Source organism: Onychomys torridus, chromosome 18 (assembly GCF_903995425.1).
Source record: "Onychomys torridus chromosome 18, mOncTor1.1, whole genome shotgun sequence".
NCBI lineage: Eukaryota > Metazoa > Chordata > Mammalia > Rodentia > Cricetidae > Onychomys > Onychomys torridus.
In genome coordinates this window covers 64,259,078-64,275,864 of record NC_050460.1, presented here as the reverse complement: position 1 = coordinate 64,275,864, position 16,787 = coordinate 64,259,078, and the positions used below count along the sequence as shown (strand labels likewise).

At 45.1% G+C, this 16,787-nt stretch overlaps 1 protein-coding gene across 1 annotated transcript in view; it reads left to right on the top strand.

Moving 5' to 3' along the window:
- Uhrf1bp1 (UHRF1 binding protein 1) overlaps positions 1-16,787 on the top strand; it is a 51,759-nt gene that overhangs the window by 12,438 nt on the left and 22,534 nt on the right. Inside the window, exons 2-6 of the mRNA XM_036167228.1 lie at positions 12,555-12,717; positions 12,817-12,855; positions 13,218-13,309; positions 15,891-16,080; positions 16,339-16,479. Coding sequence (XP_036023121.1) covers positions 12,555-12,717; positions 12,817-12,855; positions 13,218-13,309; positions 15,891-16,080; positions 16,339-16,479 — 625 coding nt within the window. The remainder of the gene's footprint in view (positions 1-12,554; positions 12,718-12,816; positions 12,856-13,217; positions 13,310-15,890; positions 16,081-16,338; positions 16,480-16,787) is intronic.

Below are 16,787 nucleotides of genomic sequence, written 5' to 3'. Positions count from 1 at the left end.
ATCAGAGGCAGGCGGATCTCTGAGTTCAAGGCCAGCCTGGTCTACAGAGTGAGTTCCAGGCCAGCCAGGGCTACACAGAGGAACCCTGTCTCAAAACAAAACAAAAGAAAAAACAAACAAACAAAAAACAAATCCCAAAACAAACAAACACAATCTTTAGATTCATATTCTGTTTTGGTTTGTGCTGGGATAGAACTGAGGGTTTTGTGTGCTTGAGACAAGTGCTCTGCCACTGAGCTGAATCCCCAGCCCTCAAATTTTTCATTTGTGAGGCAGAGTCTCTGCAGTCTTCTTGACTCAGTCTCCCAGGTACTGGGATTCCGGGTGTGCATCACTAGTGGCTCTCCCACTTCCCACCCTGTGGTCCTCGAGATTGAATCCAGTGCCTACGCATGGACCGCAAACACTACCAATTGTGTTTATTAATTCACGTACATATTTTAAGCATTTTATTTATTGTATGTGTATGTGTTACAGGTCTACACTACTATATCTGGCTTCTGTCTGGCTTAAACATTTTTTTTTGTGTCTTGTATATGTGTGTGCATGTGTTCATATATCATTTCTCAGTAGCTGTCTATCAGTTACCTCCTTGTAACCTGGAACTCACTGATTAAGGCAAGGCCAGCTGGCAGCGAACTCCTGAGATCCTCCTATCTCTTCCTGCCTAGGACCAGAAACGTACACCGCCACAGCCGACTTCTTTTTGTTTTTGGTTTTTCGAGACAGGGTTTCCCTGTGTAGCTTTGCGCCTTTCCTGGAACTCGCTTTGGAGACCAGGCTGGCCTCGAACTCACAGAGACCGGCCTGCCTCTGCCTCCCGAGTGCTGGGACTACAGGCGTGCACCACCGCCGCCTGTGGGTGCTGAGGCCTGAACTCCGGGCCTCATGCAGGCACAGCAAGCACTTTCCCAGTTGAGCCAGCTCCCTCGCCCGCCCTTGTCTGGCTGTTTAGCGCTGATCATGCTTGCATCATGTCGACTTCATTATGGTACGCCATTCTGTTAGTGGGAATATAATTCAGTTGGTGAATATTACGTATTTTCTCAGAGCCCTAATGAATAATAGTGTGGTACTGGGAATGTTCTCGTACGTGTTTATTTTGTTTATTTAGTGACAGATGCACACATACCTGTTGTGTGTCTCTTTAAGACCAGGGCTTGGGATTTTTGGGGTTGTAGAAGGTGTGAGTTTCCATGAACACAGTCCTCCATGGTGCACTAATTGGCGTGTCTGCTACTGAAGTGTGGGGGCTTTGACTCTAGATCCTGGGCAGCGCTTGGCGTTTTCTGTTCTTTCCATTGCAGCCGTTGTTCTGGAAGATGCACATAATTTTATTTTTAAAAGGATTGCCTACAAGTTCAAGGACAGGCTGGGTTATAATGTGAGGCCTTGTCTCAAAACCCACAGGAAACAATAAGTTAAAAAAAAACAACAACACCCTGACTTGTGTTAAACTGGTGAGTACTTTGTTTTGCTGTCTGCTCAGTCTGTTTGTGATGCTAAGGATTGAACCCATGCGCTTGCTGTTACTGAGCTGAACTCCCAAGTCTGTTCAGTCTTCTGATCCTGATGTCCCAGTCTTGAGAACATATGTCATTGGAAAATAATGTTCAAATTGCAAAGGGGAAGTGGAGATAAGGATGTTTCTAGCCATCACACAAAACATGTTTTACTTGGACTGGATGTGACAGCTGTCAGAATAACTGTTATATAGTAAATGAGTAAAGGTGGTGTCCTCTAAATATTTCGTCATTCTGCTCTGTAATCTTAGCAGTCCATTGACATATCATTTCATTTTTCCTCCAGAAAGAGAGATTCGAATTGCATAGCTTTCCTACAACTTTTTAAGACAGGGTCTTGTAGCATGAATCTTAAAGGTACTTACTAATAAAAACAAACCTGGAGCTAGGTATTAGGTTAAAGCTGGAAGATCAAAGAAGCAGAACAAGCCACAGCTTCCTCACCTCACCAATTCCTCAGCTGATCCTGTTTCCTCAGGCTGGATGCCTTTCACCTGAACTGTGCTGCTCAAAAGCCTAAAAGCTTAACCAGGCCATAGTTCCTCGTCCTCACACCTTAAATACCTTTCTGCCTCCTGCTTGGGTCACCATGCTTGGCTGTATCCTTGAACTCATAGAGATCCAGGTGGATCTCTTGTCTCTGGAATGCTAGGATTAAAGGCGTGTGCTACCACTGTCTAACCTCTTGTTTAATATTGTGGCTATTCTGTTCTCTGACCCTAGATAAGTTTATTAGAGTGCACAATATTTTGGGGAACACAATACCACCACAGGGTCTCTCTCTGTCTTACATTTGTGTGTGTTAAAGTGTGTGTGTGTGTGTGTGTGTGTGTGTGTGTGTGTGCGTGCGCGCGCGCCTGTGCCATGTGGAGGTCAGAGGATAGATAACCTTTGGAAGTCAGCTCTCTCCTTTTGCCATGTGGGTCCCTTGAATTGAACTCAGGTCATCAGGCTGGGTGTTAGGTGTCTTCACCTGCTGAGCCATGCATTGGCTTGAGATAGGTGTGTCCTGATCTGGCCTGGGATTCAGTAAGTACCCCAGACTGGCCACAAAATTGCAGTCCTTCTGCCTCTATTTCTTGAGTGGTAGGATTTCAGGGGCGAGCCACTATGCCTGGCAAAAAGTCACTTTTTAAAAAATTTTATAATCTAATTTTACATATCAGCCATGGATTCCCCTGTCCTCTCCCCCCCCCCAGCCCCCACCCCATTCCCGTCTCCTCCAGGGCAAGGACTCCCCTGGGGATTCAGCTTAGCCTGGTAGGTTCAGTTGAGGCAGGTGCAGTCCCATCCTTTTGCCCAGGCTGAGCAAAGTTTCTCTGCATAGGCTCCAGGTTCCAAACAGCCAGCTCATGCACTAAGGACAGGTCCCGGTTCCACTGCCTGGGGGCCTCCCAAACTGTTCAAGTTAATCACTTATCCAGTTGGGGGCTCCTCAGCTATTGGTTCACAGTTCATGTGTTTCCACTGTGCTTTTTCCAATCTTGGTCTCAACAATTCTCCCTCAAAGACACAGGGTCTCTGTAGCCCTCACTGACCTGGAACTCAAGTAGAACAGGCTGGCCTTGAACTCATAGACATCTGTCTGCTTCTGCCTCTCAAATGTTGGGCTTAAATGTGTGTGCACTACGTCAGGCTTATGCTGGCTTATAGGAAGCACTTTAATTTTTTTTAAATAAATTTTATTTTTTTCATATTATAATTACATAATTTCTTTCTGCCCTTTCCTCCCTCCAAACTCTCCTGCACACCCCAGCTTCTTGCCCTCTTTTAAATTCATGGACTCTTTTTTTTTGTTTTTTGAGACAGGGTTTCTCTGTGTTGTTTTGGTGCCTGTCCTGGATCTCACTCTGTAGACCAGGCTGGCCTCAAACTTAACAGAAATCCACCTGGCTCTATCTCCCAAGTGCTGGGATTAAAGGCATGCGCCACTACCACCCGGCCGTGGACTCTTTTAACGGTAACATTTTTTTAGAAGCAGAAAATTTGGGGCTGGAGATGACTCAATAGTTAAGAGCAATTATTGTTCCTGCTAAGGACCTGGGTTTAGTTACTGGCACCCATGTAGTGTTCATAACCATCCATAATTGCAGTTTCAACGTCCTCTTCTAACCTCTGAGGGCACTAGGCATACAGTTGGCACATAGACATACATTCTAGCAAAACACTCAGACACATGGAGTAAAATAAATCTGAAAAAAATTTAAAAATTTAAAATTTGGGTGCTGAGTGTAGCAGCTTAGTGGTCTATGCCATGCAAGGTCCTTTTGTAGCCCCAGTGGCACAGACACAGATGGTCTAAACAGTGAGGCTCTTGCTTTGAGAGATCAGTAGAGAGCATGCTGGTGGAGCCGAAAGAGCTAGGGCTCAGTTTCTATGAGTTTAAACGCTAAAGATTTATTTATTTATTATGTATACAGCGTGTATGCCAGAAGAGGGCACCAGATCTCATTACAGATGGTTGTGAGCCACCGTGTGGGTGCTGGGAATTGAACTCAGGACCTCTGGAAGAGCAGCCAGTGCTCTTAACCTCCGAGCCATCTCTCCAGCCCTCAGCTTCATCTTGACATGACCAACGGCCCGGGAGCTGCTGTGAGAAAGAGCTAGCACAAGGGTTGAAATTTCAGGTTAAAGAGTGGAAGGTGCCAGATGTTATCCTCTGATCGCCACACATCTGTTAACACATACAAATGTGCACGCTCTCACACGCAGGTACACACATAGACACGAACATGCAACATATATGTACAGGCACAAAACATCGTGCTAAATAAAAAAAAATCTGTTACAGAAGAGTGACCGTATATGATTCCTGCTATATTAAATATCCAAAACAGGCAAAGCTATGGAGACACAGAATAAACGGACGGTTGACTAGGACCGCTGTGGGGGATGGCAATATTGGAGTGACAACTAGGGCCTGGATTTTCTTGGAGAGGAAGCAATGAAACGTTTCTAAAGTTGGTTGTACTTACGGTTGCACACCTGACAGTACTCAAGCCACTGACTTGTACACTTTAACTGGATGGGTTGAATGGCATGTGGGATGAGTTTCCGTGAAGGGGTCTTCACAGGCGGGTTTTATTAGATACAGGAAGCTCAGCCAAAGCAGGATAAGGACGAGGAAAACCGATCCTGGACTGGGGTGTTGTGCTTGCCTTGTGTTCAGGAAGCCTAGAGTTCATCCTCAGCACCAAATCAGGCCTAGTGTGGTGGTGTACAAATGAAACCCCAGCACTTGGGATGTGGAAGCAGGAGAATCAGCTCAAAGTCATCTCTGGCTACTTAGCAATCTCAAGGCCGGCCTGGACTACATGAGAAACTACCTCAAGCTAGTAACAGAATCTTCCTGGAGACATGATGTTCACATGCGTGAAAATGAAAGACAACACAAAAGCAGCTGCAGAGAAGGTGCTTCAACCGCAGCACGGGTGATGGTACTCCAGCAGCAGAAGAGGATGGACGGCACTCCAAACACTGACGAGACTCAACCAATTCCATACCCGGCTAAAATGTCCTTTAAAAGTATGTGGTAGTTTGAACGGTGTCCTCTATAAGTCTTGGGTATTTGAGTACTTGGTCCCTGGTTGGTGCTGCTTGGGGAGGACTAGGAGGCGTGGCCTTGCTGGAGGAAGTTTGTCACTGGGGCAAGCTTTGAGGTTTCGGAAGACTCATGCCATTTCAAGTTAGTCTCTGCCCGCTGCCTCTGGCTTGAGCTGTGAGGATCTGAGCTGCTGCTCCAGCTGATCCTGTTGTGGACTCTAACCCTGGAGCTGTAAGCCCCCAAATAACCCCTCTTTCTGTAAGTTTCCTCGATCATAGTGTTTAATCCTGGCAATAGAAAAGTAACTGAGGCAAAATACAAGATGAGATTGAGACATTTTTTAGGGATTCTATCCCTAGTACAAGGTATACTTACTAAAGGATGTTCTTCAAATTGAAGAGGAAATGAAAACAGATAGAAGCTTTGGCCTGCAGGAAAGAATGACAAGCAGTGGAACTATAAAAGATGCATAGTTCTCTTCCTTCCTTAAAAGACCATACTGGTGACTGTTTTGTGACCCAAGCCGTATGTAGAGGCTTATATTTATATAGTGTGTATACACATTCTTAAAATACCACACCTGACAGCTACAGAATTTTTACTTCATATGCACAAGAGAAGCCTACCAGGTAGACCATATCCTGATCAGTAAATTCTTTCAATCATTTTCAAGATACTGAGTAGCTAGAGGAATGACTCTGTAGTTATGAGTACTGGCTGTACTTCTGGAGGACCAGCATTTGATTCCCAGAACCCACATGGCTGCTCACACTGTAATTCCAGTTCCAGGAGATCTGATAGCCTCTTCTGGCCTCTGTGGGTAGCAGACATTTATGTGATGCACATACATACATGCAACTAAACACCCATACACATAAAAAATAATAAAACGCCCGGTGGTGGTGGTGGTGGTGGTGGTGGTGGCGGCGGTGGTGGCGGCAGCGGCGGCGACGGCGCACGCCTGTAATCCCAGCACTCGGGAGGCAGAGGCAGGTGGATCTCTGTGAGTTCGAGGCCAGCCTGGTCTACAGAGCAAGTTCCAGGACAGCCTCCAAAGCTACAGAGAAACCCTGTCTCGAAAAACCAAAACCAAATAAATAAATTAATTAATTAAAAAATAAATTAAATAAAACAATGATATAAAAAATGTACTAGGTTCCTTGACCATAGTGGAATTGAAATAGAAAACAATAACTAGAAAAAAGTCTTCAGCATTTGGGGTTTTATTTATTTTATTATTTACATTTTTTTGTACATTTGTTACTTGAATTGTGTGCATACAGTGCTGGAGGACGCCAAAAGAGTGTTAGATCCCCTGGAACTGGATATATACATAGTGAGTGGCCATGTGGGTGTTAGAAATTGAACCTGGATCCCCTGGAAGAGGAGTCAGAGCTCTTAATCTTTGAGCCATCTCTCCAGTCCCATTGGTTTTGGATTTCTGAGACTGGGTCTTGTTATACATCTTAGTGGAAGAGCAGGGTGCATTTGTGGATCTGGAGCACAGGGAGGGGTTATTGCAAGTTCTGCTGTCTGCGTGTCCAGGGGCAGGGTAGTAGAGTGAGTGGAGTGCATGCTGGGTTCTGTCCCGATTCTGTGGTGTGCTTAGTTTAACCACCAGCTAGCTATGACTTTTGGGCAACCCTTTCTTATTTCTGATGATTTATGTCTTCATTTGCAAATTATAGATTTTTTAATTAACGGTTATTAATTAGTTAATTCCAAGACGGGGTTTCTCTGTGTAACCCTGGTTGTCCTGGAACTCGTTCTGTAGACTAGACTGGCCTCAAAGTCAGAGATCCGCCTGCCTCTGCCTCCCGAGTGCTGGGACTAAAGGCGTGGGCCACCATTGCCCAGCTTGAATTAATGGTTATTTAAAATCCTTTTTGGTTGGGCATGTTGGCACATACCTGCCACCCCAGCACTAGGGTATCTGAGGCAAGAGGATCAGGGATTCAAGGCAAGCCTCCCAAGTACTGAGTTCAGGAGCAGCCTGGGCTACTTGAAACCCTGACTTAAAGTTTCTGGGTCTTTGAGTCTGCAGGTTTAAAAACTCTGGCTTCCTAACATCATGTTACAGTTTTGCAAAGATGATTGAGAGCCATTCTGTTGCCTCTTTGGCAGATTGTGTTTCTCGGCAGAGCTGAAGTTGATCAGTGTGTTTTTCCAACTTGATTTCATCTAAGCGCCTGTAGTCAGTAATAGTAACAGATGGCCTGAAAATGTTTCCCCATATACTCGACTGGAACAAATACCCAACTGCCGCCAGCCTTTTTAGCCACTCTTGGCCTATGAGGCATCATAGATACTGTGTTCAGTTAGAACACAAATGCTAAATAAAGTTTGTGCCAGGGACTATAGAGGACAGAGATGTACACAGCAAAGTTCTCAAAAAAAAAAAAAAAAAAAAAAAGAAAGAAAGAAAAAACCCCTCAAATCCCCTTTGTTCCTTGAGAGTTTCATCTGGCTTCTGAGGCTGTTGGCTTCATCATAGCATCAGTCTAGTCTAGCTGGACTCCATGCTGGACTCTGAGTCTGTGCTGGAATTCCTTGTGTAGTTAATGAGAAGGCCACTTGGACATCTCATAGCATTCAAGGAGCCTCAGTTCAGGAAACTTCTGCCCCTCCCCATAACGACTGGCTCCATTGATCACCTTTTAAAACCCATTTTTATCATTGCTGTAAAATTTAGGAAATACTAGTTCAGGGAGTTTTTGTTTGTTTTAAAGATGGTCTCACTAAGTAACTCTGGCTGGGCTGGAACTCACTGTGTAGAACAGGCTGCGCTTGAATTCAGAGATCCACCTGCCTCTGCCTCCCAAGTTCTGAGATTAAAGGTGCCACCACGTCCTACTGAATTCTTACTTGTCTGTAGTCCCAGGGGGTCCAGTTGGGGTTTCATGTGTGTTAGGCATGTGCTTTATTTGTAAGGAACTCTGACTTCCTTTTTGGAGAAGCTTAAGGTGGTGTCCCTTTATTATTGGTGAAGAAGATGCAGTTATGCATTTTCGTATTGTATTCTGGTCAGTGACTGAGCAGATATACAGTGTGCTTGCACATTGCCCTACCTAGGTGTGCAGTGTGTTATGTTTGGATTCATGTAAGTATGCCCAGTGATCACTGCCTAAGGATACTTCACTCAGGCAGTATCCCTGTTGTAAGTGATGCTTACTGTCACAGTCCTTACTGTCGTAGGGAAAGCCTGTTTGCAGTCCTGGTAATGTACCGGAGACTTTTCTGGTGAGGAGGACTAAGCCTAGGAGGACCTTACACTGCTGGGCAAACACTGTACCACTGAGCTAAATCCCCACGCCCAACTGTGATGAATGCCGTTTGCTTTTGTGCTCGATCATCCAGCCAGCACCTCCTGTGCTCACCAGTCAGCATCCTGGTGGGTATGCTGCCAGGAGGGACTGGATTAGCCCTGGCATTCTCAAGAAAGGCTTTGCTAATTTCATTTGTATTAGTGAAGTTCAGAAAGGTTTCTGAAGTTTATTCCACTCATACAGGTGAAGCAGGCTATGGGTGACTGCAAAAGGGGACATCCTTACATTTTCTTTTCTTTGTTTTTAAGAATTGAGTTCTGGGATTGAACTCGGCCCTCATTACGCCAGGCAAGGTCTATACCACTAGCTATATCCCCAGTCTTTCTAAACATTCTGAGAAGCTTCTAAGTGCATTTTATGCCAGGTGCTGTTGGTGTTTTCAAGACGGGGTTTCTCTGTGTAGCTCGTGCGCCACCACACCCCGCTTTTTTTAATTCCTTTTTATTTTTATTTATTTTTTTGCCAGGCGGCGGTGGCTCACGCCTTTGATCCCAGCACTCTGTGAGTTCGAGGCCAGCCTGGTCTACAGCTCGAGTTCCAGGACAGGCTTCAAAGCTACACAGAGAAACCCTGTCTGAAAAAAACAAAAACAAAAACATTTTTTTAATTAAACTTTATTTTATGTGCATTGGTGTTTTGCTATGGATGTCAGGTCCCCTCAAACTGGAGTTAACAGACAGATGTGAGGTGACATGTGAGTGCTGGGAATTGAACCCAGGTCCTCTGGAAGAGCAACCAGTGCTCTTAACCACTGAGCCATCTCTCCAGCCCGCCAGGTGTGTTTTGAGGTAACTGTTAATAATATTAGGAAAAAAGGAGCCAAGTGTGGTACACCTGTAATCCTAACACTTGTTAGGCTGAGGCAGAAGGGTCATGAGTTCAAGGCCAGCCTGGACTATACAGCAAGACCCACCTTCAGGAAACCAGATGTATGGGAAGATGTGTAAATGTTATAAACAAATAGGCCATTTTATTGAAAAGATGAGCTCCCACAGATTTTGTGGGTACTGGAACTCATCCCTGCAGGGTTGATTGCAGATAAAGGAGTGTCAGAATAAAGCTGAGAGGACCTGATATAAGTCACTGAAACAGACTCCTCATAAGCAATAAGATTGAAGCTGTTGTTAAAGTGTGTGTGTGTGTGTGTGTGTGTGTGTGTGTGTGTGTGTGTGTGTGTGTATGTATGTATGGGTGCCCACAGAAGCCAGAATAGGATGCTGGGTCTCCTGGAGATAGAATTACAGGCGGTTGTGAACTGCCTGATGTAGATACTGAGAACCGAAGTTAGTCCTTTGCAAGAGCAGCAAGCATTCTTACCCACCAAACCATCTCTCCAGCCCTGAGAAATGCCATTTATTTTATATCAAACTCTAGAGAGAGATTTTGGAAAGAACACAATATAGAAATTAGTTATGTTACATCTCTTTAGTATAATCACCCCCTCAGTGCTAACAATATATAGCTTATTGTGTTTAGAGTTTATCTCGTCAGCATCAGTTATAAGGTTCATATTCTTCTTTAAAAAACACTTTGGAAAAAAAACCACTTTGGGGTGTGTGTGTGTGTGTTTGTATCTATGTATATATGTATATGTGTGTGTGTGTGTATATAACTTGTGGGAGTTGGCTCTCCTGTCACTGGGGTTCCGTGAGTGTTTTTACCTCTGATCTAGCACTCCAGTCCTCCTCCTCATTTTCTTTAAAAGATCTTCCCATGTGAGCATGGTGGCATGTACCTGCAATTCTAGGACTCATGCCCTGACGGCAGCAGGATTGCCAGGTTGAGGCCAGCCTGGGGCCTCCTCAGTATAAGGAAGAGCAGTGTTTCTTGCTGGTTCTCATCCTGATTTTGTTTGTAGTGAAGGTCAGAGAGTATTTGCTGTATTTGCTACCTGACAACCTGAGTTCCATCTGGGACCCATAAGGGGTCCCAGCAACTCGCCTTGACATGAGTGCACCTACCACACACACACACACACACACACACACACACACACACACACACACTGAATAAATAATGTAACGAAAAAAGTGCACATTGTGATTTTTATGGAAAAGGAAAGACAGCGTTGAGACATAGCTTAGAGAAGAAAGAGCAGGACGTGTGGAGGCAGAGCTCTTAAGTGTAAACTTGGATCTAAACTGTTAGCATTTAAGACAAGAATAAACATAAACACAAGAATAGTTAGTGTTGGAGGGCAAAACACATTGCTTGTTGCGACAGAAGATAGCAACCCTGAGATGCAGTAGTAAGATGAGGTTCATCTGCTTTGCTTGTCACACGGAAGAGCAGGTTTAGCTTTGAAGAACTAGGCTTAAGTTGATCCAGCCAAAAAGATGAGAAAGGATTTGGGAGTCGTTAGCTAGCAGAGAAGTTTGTTCAGTCACAGTCACCGCTTGGGAAGAATGTGTAAACTAAGCTTAGGTGGAATAGCAAATTGAGCAAGCATGGCTGCACATCAGAGGCTGCTGGGACTGTGACAAGAATGTGTGTCACAGATTCCGGGAATGGGGAGAAGGGCAGGCTAGGAACTTCAGTGGATTGCTGATGGGTGCTCCTCCAGGAAAGCGGGTGAGGATGAGAGCCCAGAGTGTGGACCAGTGAGGAAACTGGCCTGGCATGAGTCTGGAGTTTCCCAGCCTGCATTCTGTTGATGGCATACAATTCCTTTACCATTTAGAGCCCATGTTTCAATGTGAGTCAGGATCTGTCCCTTTGGGAAGACCACGGTGTTGGTTTGTTCTCGGATCTCATCAGTAAGGTAATGAGCTTGTCACTGTTTCAGAGTCTACAAAGGTGTCTGTTGCTGTTGTACTATGAAAAAGTGTGATGGTTTGCTTTCCCAGTTGCTGGTCTGTTCCTCCATCCCTACCATGATTTAGACCAGCAGTGGTAAACCTGTGGGTTGTGACCCCTTTGTGGGTAGAACGACCCTTTCATGAGATACCTAAGACCATTGGAAAACACAGATATTTTATACTACAATTCATAACAGTAGCAAAATTATGAAGTAGCAACAGAAATAACTTCATGGTTGGGGGTTACCACAGCATGAGGAACTGCATTAAAGGGCCACAGGGCTAGAAAGGTTGAGAGCCACTGCTTTAGACCACCTTTCTCCCAAATCTGTCTGGTTTGTTTTGATTCTTCTCCATGAACTTGAAAGGCACTTGAGAAGGCTCGTCTCCGGGTTGACAGACGGGACTGCTCCGCTTGCTTGGGTCTCTCCGGTCCCCGTAGCTGCGAGACGCTCCCAGTCATACCTGCTCTTCGCAATTAGTCCACTTGGGCTTTCACTGAGTCCTGGGCGCTCCTCTGTTCCTGGATTTACGGGGTGTCTTTTTGTACCCCTCTGCTTTGTTCTGTACCCTTGCTGAGAACATTCTTGGCTGTCTTTTCTCACCCATCTGCCTGTTTCCCTATACAGACTTAGAAGGACCTGTGAGGAAGCTTCATTTTCTAGTTTTCTTTTCCTTTCTTTTTCTTCTGCTTTTGGTTTTTTGAGAGGGTTTCTCTGTGTAGCCCTGGCTGCCCAGCAACCTACTCTGTAGACCAGGCTGGCCTTGAACTCAGAGATCGGCCTGCCTCTGCCTCCTGAGTTCTTGGATTAAAGACGTGCACCACCACTGCCTGTTCTACAAAGTGAGTTCCAGGACAGCCTGAGCTGTTGTTACACAGAGAAACCTTATCTCGGAAGAAAAAAAGAAAAGTCTCTGGATCAATATCCATTCTATTGTGTCAGTCACTATTTGATCTGGATGGTCCCTGGTTGAGTCTAGTAGTAAGTAGGTCAGTGATTGAATCTAGTAGGTCTTCACTAGTTGAATCTAGTAGGTTGAGAGTTGAATTAAGTCATCATCACTTACTGATTCTGGAAAGCAATTGGTTTAATCTCATGGGTTTTAAGCATCATGACCTTGCAGAGCATGGTGCCACAGTGAGGGGGGTGGGCCCAGCAGCTCTGTTTTTGGGGGACTTTCATGTGGGCATTCCCCAGACTCCCCACCACACATTGACAGTAGGATGGTGACTACCATAGAAGAACGAGAAGTCTCACCTCATACCTTTTGTGGTGTGGACATCATGGGATGATTGACTGCGGTAGTGCCAATTTATCATGTTGCCCTAGAAACAGTGGTGTTTTCCCATCACTCTTTGCAGGTTCACTAAGAATCTTTCCCCGGACAAGATCAACTTGAGCACCCTGAAAGGAGAGGGTCAGTTGACCAACCTGGAGCTGGATGAAGAGGTTCTGCAGAATGTGCTGGAACTGCCCACCTGGCTAGCCATTACCAGAGTCTACTGCAACAGGGCCTCCATCCGGGTGAGATGGGGTCCAAGTGCTGTGGCTGTCTTGGGACAGGAGGCTTGTTTTCTTGAGGACTAGCTGTCACAGGCCTGCATCTTTGCTTTCTTCTTTCAGATCCAGTGGACCAAGTTGAAGACACATCCGATTTGCTTGGTAATGACCTTTCAGACTTGAAAGTAATCGTTTGTCTTTTTTGCTTTTTGAGACACAAGGTCTTTCTAAAATAGCCCTGGCAATTCTAGAACTCAACTCTGTAGCCCAGGCTGGCTTCGAACTCAGATCTGCCTGCCTCTGCCTCCCGAGTGCTGGGATTAAACGTGTGCCACCCCGTTTGTTTGTTTTTTTAAATAATGAGTTTTACTTCTCAAGCTCTATTTTCACATTTCTTTTGGGATCCAGACAGAAAGAAGTGTGGTTTGTGTTTGCTGTGGGTGGCTGTAGTACAGTCTGTGCTGTCTTGGTGGTGAGGTATGAGGTTTGTGTGGATGCTTAGCTCTGTGTAACTTCTATTCCAGTGTCTAGACAAGGTGGAGGTGGAGATGAAAACCTGTGAAGATCCTCGCCCCCCCAATGGACAGTCTCCCATTGCCCTTGCTTCAGGACAGAGGTTAGTTACTATGAGCCCAGTGAAAGGATTGATTGATTGATTGATTGATTGATTGATTGTCTTTCACTATAGTCCAGGCTGGTTTCAAACTTATGATCCTCCTACTTCAGTCTGTGGACACTGGGATTATAAGTGAGCCACACTTTCCTGACTCAGAATAAAACTTTGATTATTGAAAATTTCAAACACACCCAAAGCAGATAGGCTAGTATGTCAAATCCCTGTGTTTCAAATATCAAACCTCAACAATTACCAACGTTTTGCCAGTCTTTTCCCTGTGTGCTCCAGCACCTGAAAGCAAATCCCAGGTGCTGTATTGTACCTCTACAGTCTATGTTACTAACTGCGGTATGAACTTGGGGGACACAGAGCTTTGACTGAGTTAACATTCTATTATATGGTATAATACAACCCTCCCCAAACCCCAGAAAGGTCTTACGTAGCCCAGGATGCCTTTGAACTCACTATAGGTAGCTCAGGCTGGCCTTGAACTCCTGATCCTTCTGCCTCCACCTCCCAAGAGCTAGAATTGCAGGCTGTGCTGGCATGCCCCTTCCCCTCATTGATTGTCGTTTCTGTTGTGCTCTTAGGCTGTTGTGAATATCCGTTCAGACGTGTTTGTGTGGTGGTGTGCTGTTCTCTCGATGAACACTTAGGGAGGGAAATATTTGGGCAACAATGGTATGGGGAGTTTCAATTTTGGAAGAAACTGTCAAATTCTTCCCAACAGCTTACCAAATTGTATCAGCTTTTAACATTTTATATACTTTTTTCATGTCCTGTATTCACATTTCTTTTTGGAGAGAGGTGGAGGGTTCTTTTTCCTTTTCTTTTCTGTCTTTCTTTTTTCTAGACATGTTCTCACTGTGTAACTGGCCTGGAACTTGCTGGCCTCAAACTCACAGAGATCTGCCTGCTCTGTCTCTCTAATGCTGGAATTAAAGGTGTGGTCCACCGGCACAGCATTTTTCACTTTATTTTTTCCTTAAAGAAGTAGCTGTAGGTGCTGGGCAGATGGGTCAGCGGGTAAAATACATGCTTTGTAAGCATGAGGTCTGGAGTTCAGATCACCAGCACTCGTGGAATGCCAGAGGGGTGTAGGAATCCACTTGTAATCTCAGCTCCGGAGGTGGGAAAAGAGATCCCCAGAGCAAGCTGGCCTGAAATTTGCTTGCCTTCACTTTTTGGATGCTGAGATTACAGGTGTGAGCCACAGCCTTTTTTTATATTATTATATTAGGGATGAATCCAGGGCTTGTTCCATGGCAGGTAAGTGATTGGCCACTTAGCTGTACTCCAGGGGTCACTGCAGTTTGTAGTTCTGATTTATGTGTAAGGTTTAATGTTGTTTTTCTGTGAACTCTGTAAACTTTGTTCTGTTTTTATTGGGCTCTTGGACCTTTTCTTATCCTATGTGACTAAATTACATATAAATGTGTACTTTCAGCTTAAATTTCTAGATATTCTCTCTCTCTCTCTCTCTCTCTCTCTCTCTCTCTCTCCTCTTTCTCTCTCTGTCTGTCTGTCATGTTTTTTTGAGACAGGATTTTTCTTTGTAGCCTTGGCTGTCCTGGAACTTGTCTGTAGAGAAAGAAGGCTGGCCTCGAATTCACAGAGATCTGCCTGGCTCTGCCTCCCGAGTGCTGGCATTAAAGGCGTGCGCCACCACCATCCGGCTCTAAATACCTTTTTTGTTTCCTGTAATGAGAAATGGTTTCAGAATTGGCTTTAACTCAAAAATTCTTTGGCCAAGTCAACAATGCAGTTTACAACTACACCCCTTATGTGTGGGTTGAGGCCCTTTGATGGCTTCTAGTCCTTATAAAAGTAAAGAAGACAGAAGAAAAGCAATTCCATTTCAAGAATGTCTGTCTGTTTCAATAGAGTAGGAAGAGGACTTCCTGAAGAGCAGAGGCTGAGAGAGTAGGGAAAGGTACAAGAGGTAAGGGGTGTGAAAGTGACCAAAATGATGCATCATGTACATGGATGCAATGGTCAAAGAATAAAAAACAATGCGTTTTCCACAGCCTGAGTACTTCCAGGCATCCATACCCCCCCCCCCTGCCATGTCTGGCTTCTCAGAGGGAAGGAACTCTCTGGCTATACTAGGCAGGGTGGAGGTGGAAGCATTCTTGAGTAGAGTTGACACTATCAACCCCTAACCTGTCTGTATTTCTTTTTTCTTCCTATTTCCCTTTTAAAGTATTCTGTGTCTTTGAAGATTTTATAGAAACTTAGGGGGCTGGAGAGATGACTCTGAGGTTAAAAGCACTGGCTGCTCTTTTAGCAGATCTGGGTTTGGTCCTTAACACCCGTACAGCATCTGTTACCATCTGTATGTAACTCCAGTTTCAGGCCTCCAACTCCCTCTTCCCTCTTTTGGACTCTGGGCACTACAAGCATGTGATATATAATAGGCATATATGCAGGCAGTACACTCACACACATAGACAAAAATAAACCCCAACCAAGAAGAAGAAAGACAAGTAGTCACATTTGTAGCTGGATCTGCTGTTTTCTGGAGCAGTGTCTGTGCCCGCAACCTGCTGGTTCTAATGAGCATCTCCCTCATTGTTTGCAGTGAGTATGGCTTTGCTGAGAAGGTGGTGGAGGGGATGTTCATCATCGTCAATTCCATCACCATCAAGATCCACTCCAAGGCTTTCCATGCTTCTTTTGAATTGTGGCAGCTCCAGGGCTATAGTGTCAACCCCAATTGGCAGCAGAGTGACCTGCGTCTGACCCGCATCACTGATCCCCGTCGAGGAGAGGTGACAGCCTTAGCATTCTGAGGGGAGTGAGTGGAGGGATCTGAAGTAGGAGAAACCCCTGGAGGATGCTATTCGTGGCTGGAGCTGTCCCCACTCTCGGGAAAGCTGGGATCCTTTCTGATCAGTGTTAGTGCTCAGTTACAGATCTGGACCCACTGCCTTCAGTTAGGATGCTGGCTGAGAGTGTCCCCTTGGTTCTTTCGTCTCTTGGTTCATCCGATCCATAGAATCAAGGGATTTTATTTTCTCTCTTTCCAGGTTTTAACATTTAAGGAAATAACTTGGCAGACACTTCGAATTGAGGCAGATGCCACAGATAATGGTGATCAGGACCCAGTTACCACTCCACTGAGGCTCATTACCAACCAAGGCCGCATCCAAATAGCTCTCAAGAGAAGAGTGAGTGTGTGCTCCTGTGCTGAGAATACTTCTGCAAGTTGATATTCCCCACTCTCCACATTGTTGTTGGCCCCAGCAGCATGAGAGAAGCTTTTTTTCAGCGTCATTTTGGAGCTTGTAGAAAGCAGTTTCTCCCCATACTTATTATGTGCCCACTGGCCTGAGAATCTCCAGCTGACGGGTGCTTTTTCTTAATCAAGTAAACCTGAGTTATTTTGAAAGAAATAGGCTTTCCAAAGTGCTTGATGAGTCTTTTTTACCTCCTGGAAGGTGGAAAGCTACCTGTGAAAACCAGGCCACAGTCACTT